The sequence below is a fragment of the Galeopterus variegatus genome, unplaced genomic scaffold (assembly GCF_000696425.1).
Source record: "Galeopterus variegatus unplaced genomic scaffold, G_variegatus-3.0.2 Scaffold14694, whole genome shotgun sequence".
NCBI lineage: Eukaryota > Metazoa > Chordata > Mammalia > Dermoptera > Cynocephalidae > Galeopterus > Galeopterus variegatus.
The window spans coordinates 12145-16720 of record NW_007740805.1 but is presented as its reverse complement, the minus strand read 5'-3'; the positions used below and the strand labels follow the sequence as shown (position 1 = coordinate 16720).

At 35.0% G+C, this 4576-nt stretch overlaps 1 protein-coding gene across 1 annotated transcript in view; it reads right to left on the bottom strand.

Annotated features, from left to right (window-relative positions):
- The window catches only part of LOC103582032 (serine/threonine-protein phosphatase PP1-beta catalytic subunit-like), a gene marked incomplete at its 3' end in the record, with an annotated part of 15208 nt that extends 11532 nt beyond the window's left edge, over positions 1 to 3676 (bottom strand). Inside the window, 4 exon segments of the mRNA XM_008563719.1 lie at positions 1184 to 1414; positions 3271 to 3309; positions 3312 to 3432; positions 3521 to 3676. Of these exon segments, the coding sequence (XP_008561941.1) occupies positions 1184 to 1414; positions 3271 to 3309; positions 3312 to 3432; positions 3521 to 3676 (547 nt within the window).
- Positions 3677 to 4576: the final 900 nt, after the last annotated feature.

Genomic DNA, 4576 nt, shown 5'->3' with positions numbered 1-4576 from the left:
TCTGTATGTGGGATCCGAACCCTCGGCGGGAGTGCCGCTGTGCTCCCAAGCAGCACACTGTAGCAGTGCGCCACCGGGCCGGCCCCACTTTTTGTCCTTTAAGAATACACCTCTGTTTCTGATGTAGCTTTAGAAAGACGTAGGTTATACTTTGATGTACTCCAACCAAACTTCCTCTCTACTGGTCTGATTTAAACAATTCAAACCACACACTACATCTCAGAAATAAAAATGTAACATAAAATCAAATATAGAATCACTCTCATTTGAACATAAGCTCCATGAGAGTAGAGGTCATCTGTCTCATGTATTGCTTTATTCCCAGCACTTAGAATAGTGCCAGGCATGTATAAAATGTCCTCCACATTTGTCAAATTATTATATGAATCAGGAGATATGGGTTCAAATAGGACTCTACCATATTGAAGGATGGAAATAAGCAAAAGTAGACTTTAATGAGGAATTCAGCAGTAAAAACTGAATTCAATTTGAAAATCATTGTAAGTGAATCTATATTATAATTAATTATCTACATTATAATTAACTAAACAAATAATCATTCCATACATATCTAACAAAACCAAAATATCAAATGTAGAAAGATAATTTAGTTATTGCACTTGGAAACACTACTACACATCAGCAAATCAGTGATTTCCTACTGATGAAAAAATGTACAATAATATAAGGATATTCCAGAGTATTCAACACCCTTTCCTCTCTAGATTTGTAGGCATAAACTAAAATTCTAATAATAAACTTCAACTTTTAAAAAGTTTCACAGAAATTCTCAATAGTTCTTGCAACAGGGCTAATAAAGAGCTTCTGTCATATCACAAGAATGGTGACAGCTAAAACTTAATGGACACACAAAAAACAGAAGCCACTGTCTATAGTGACCTTCATTTTCACCTGGATATTTTTTCTTAACCAGGTAAACTAATTAAAAGAGGGCCTCTTTAGGCTCATAAACTGCAGTCAATCTGAAACACTATGACCAAGGAGAACCCAAGGAACCAACTTCATTAGTAACATGTATCCCAGTTTCAGGTTCTTCCTTCCTGGGCCTATGCCTGGTAGATCATATTTCGAAAATACTCTGAATTCAAAGAACTCTTTTGAACCAGAAAATTATTAGGAAATGTTTCCATTAATCACTTTCTAAGTTTTTATTTTCACTTACATTCATCATAAAATCCATAAATGCGATTGATGCTAGCACACTCATGGTTTCCTCTCAAGAGAAAGAAGTTCTCTGGATATTTGATTTTATAAGCCAATAGCAAACAAATGGTTTCCAATGACTGCTTTCCTCTGTCCACATAATCTCCTAAGAAAAGATAGTTGGCTTCTGGTGGGAAACCTCCGTATTCAAATAATCTCAGTAAATCTGTATACTGTCCATGAATATCTCCTAAAAACAGAAAAAGTTAGTTTTAGAAAAATTGATTAACTGTTGTTAGCAGCTTCTAAGAAATGGTCCCCAATGTTCATACCCTTGTATACTCTTTTCCCCTTGTGCGCACAGGCTACACCTAGCACCTTGCTTCTAACAAATAGGCTACAGCAAAAGTGAGATGGGCTGTCACTTCCAAGATTAGGTAACAAAAGAATGTGACTTCCCCCTTGCTTGTACTCTTACCTTCTTCCATGCTCACTGATGAAGCCAGCTGTCTTATGGAAAAGCCCATGTAGCAAAGAACTGAGGGAGTCCTCCAGCCAACCGCTCATTTGAAACTGGGGCCCCGAGTCCATCAGCCCATAAGGAACTGAATCCTTTCACAGTTGAGCCTTCAGATGACTGCTGCTCCAGATCACACCTGGACTGGAGCCTTGAGAGAGACCCAGAACCAGAGGACCCAGCTAGGCTGTGTCCAAGCTCCTGACCCACAAAAACTATGAGATGGTAAATTAATGTTGTTGTAAGCCACATAGTTGTGGGGTAATTGGTTATACAACAATAGATAACGAATACATTATCTTATTTTCTGGCAATTTAATTTAGGTCACTTTGTTATACTAAATAGGAACAGAAATAACAAGAACTTAGAAATATGTAGTATAAATAACTTCTACTACCTTCAAGTTATTTCTATACTAATACCTTTTAAATAGTACCTTTAAAGAGTACTTCAAATCATTTTAAAGATCACCTATAAGTACCTACATTTACTTTATTTAAATTCATAGAAGAGACTGATCGTGTCCACAAAATTCCCAATTACTACCTGTTAATCCATTTAATGAACATTTACTTAGTTAGTATCTTATTTGCTGGGCACTGTAAAAAGAAGCACCAAGCACATGATTTAATAAACCACATTTAGAAAGAGAACAAAAAGTATTTAAACAGAACACTAAGCACCTGCAGTTTACATGGTGTGAATGTGGATCGCTAAGAAACATGCAGGAGAAAGAAAATTTTTGCATATAGCAAACTATCCTTGTTGTAGCAAAAGCTCACAGCAAGTCCACAAAAGCTATGTCATACACACTAGTAAATACTACAAAGAATACCTGCATTATCAAACCAAAAGCCAGATACATTATTTACATTATTTCCTAATGTTATGTGAATTAGAGAAAAATGTGACTTTCTAAGCAGCAATATTTCTAGTTACAAAAATGAGATCACTCAACTTAAGGTCATAAATTTTGCTTTTGCCTAAAAGCCACTGGAAAACTTAAAAGAGCAAATACAAATTGTAAAGTAATATGTCTTCAAAATAAGTTTAAATTATCATAACAAAGTTAGAAGACCACCAATATCACCATATTGACTCCTAAAATTTTACACCTTTTTTTTTTCTAAACAGTGTACTGGAATTCCCATTTCTCCACATCCTTGACAACACTAAATATCAATCTTTGACTTTTTTGTAGTCTGACTAGAGCTGGGGACTTGTTTTCAATAGCATTTCACTGATTACTAGTGAGTCTGAGGAACTTATGTGTACTGGTCATCTAAATTTCTTCTAAGTTTTGCCTCTTCTTATTTTTTGTTATTTTTCTTTTATCTTTTTCATTTATTTCTAAGAACTCATTATACGTAAAGAATAGCAATCTTTTTATCTGTTGTATATGGACAAAATATTTTGTCTATAACGTGTTTTTATGAAAGTTTACATTTTTATATTTTATTTAATAAAACCTATCAATCTTCTCTTTTAAAAAAAATTACAAACATTTTACATAAATTATCCTCAATGTAAATATGGAAGGGAAAACATGATTCAAAAGAGTTGTTTCCAAATTTATCCATTTATGTACCACAAATTTTCGCTGGTGCTTCCGATTCCAAATGAACTGTTGGCTGAGGAAGATCTCCCGAGACTTGATACATAAGCCCCGAACTTCCGCTTCAGTCGTCTGTACAATCTTTCCTGGACGACATCCTCGTACTGATAAACAATGAATAAAAGCATCAGTTCTCTAAAATCTACCCATCAAAGAATAATCCCTAAGAAAACATCATGCTCACATTATTAAGACCAGAAAAGAGACACAGGCAGCAAACTACCGTGTTGGGTCCTATGGCTAACAGTGATCTTATTCTATGACCTTTGGCTCCTAACTCCATTGTTGCTGGTTCCTGATGAATCTCCTCGTCTGCTGCCCATGAAATACAGTTCTCTTCTTTGCTCTCCAGTGGCCAACCTGAGGTCCAGCAGGCCATGAGAGTTAAAAGTTTTCAGGAACAGCACGCCTGAATATCTGGCCTACTGTCTCATCAAAACAAGTTTTGCATCTCATACAAACCAGCAGCTATGAAGAAAGGGAGATTAAAAAGTAGCTGTCAGTAGGTGATTTAATTTCGCACATTTCCTTGGAATATTATCAGCAATCCCAAGAATTTGAGATATTTTCTGATCAAATATAAAAAAGGTTTGAGCTATTTATTAAACACTAATTTATCACTGTATTCAAAATACGGCATTATATTATGACCTCTAAAGGCTATTTAGATAAAGAATTTTTCACATATACGAGCAATAAAATCCATAAAATAATGTGGCTTTCAGTAACTTTAGAAATGGACAGGAGTGGAATAGTACATGGGGAGAGGAAAATCCCTTATTTGCCCTATTGAACTGAACATGTAATCATTTCCTCTCATCATCTTTACTGGCTCTTTCCCTTTATTTTTAAATATACTGCTAAGCTCTCATTCAATTGAAAACGCATTTTACAACAAAAACAAAAAAACAAACTATACTTCTATATACCCCTACTGTTTCCCATTTACAATTTAGTCCATGCATTTCTCACTAGCATTGCTATGATTCCTTTGTCAGGTGAATGAAACAGGCTTAAACAAATGTCAGGCCCCCATATGCAATAGCTATATATTCCATTAATTCCATCACATATTAATATAAAAGTAACAAGGAAATAAAACAGAAGATGGTGACAATGTGCTTTAGCAAATATGCTGGTTTATAAGACTACCCCTGAAATCAGAAACTGATCAGTAGGACTAGAGTCACCAGTGAAACCATATACACCTGGAATTTTCATTTTAAGAAGTACTTCAAGTACACAAAGATATAACCATTTAACTGATANCAGCCCCAAG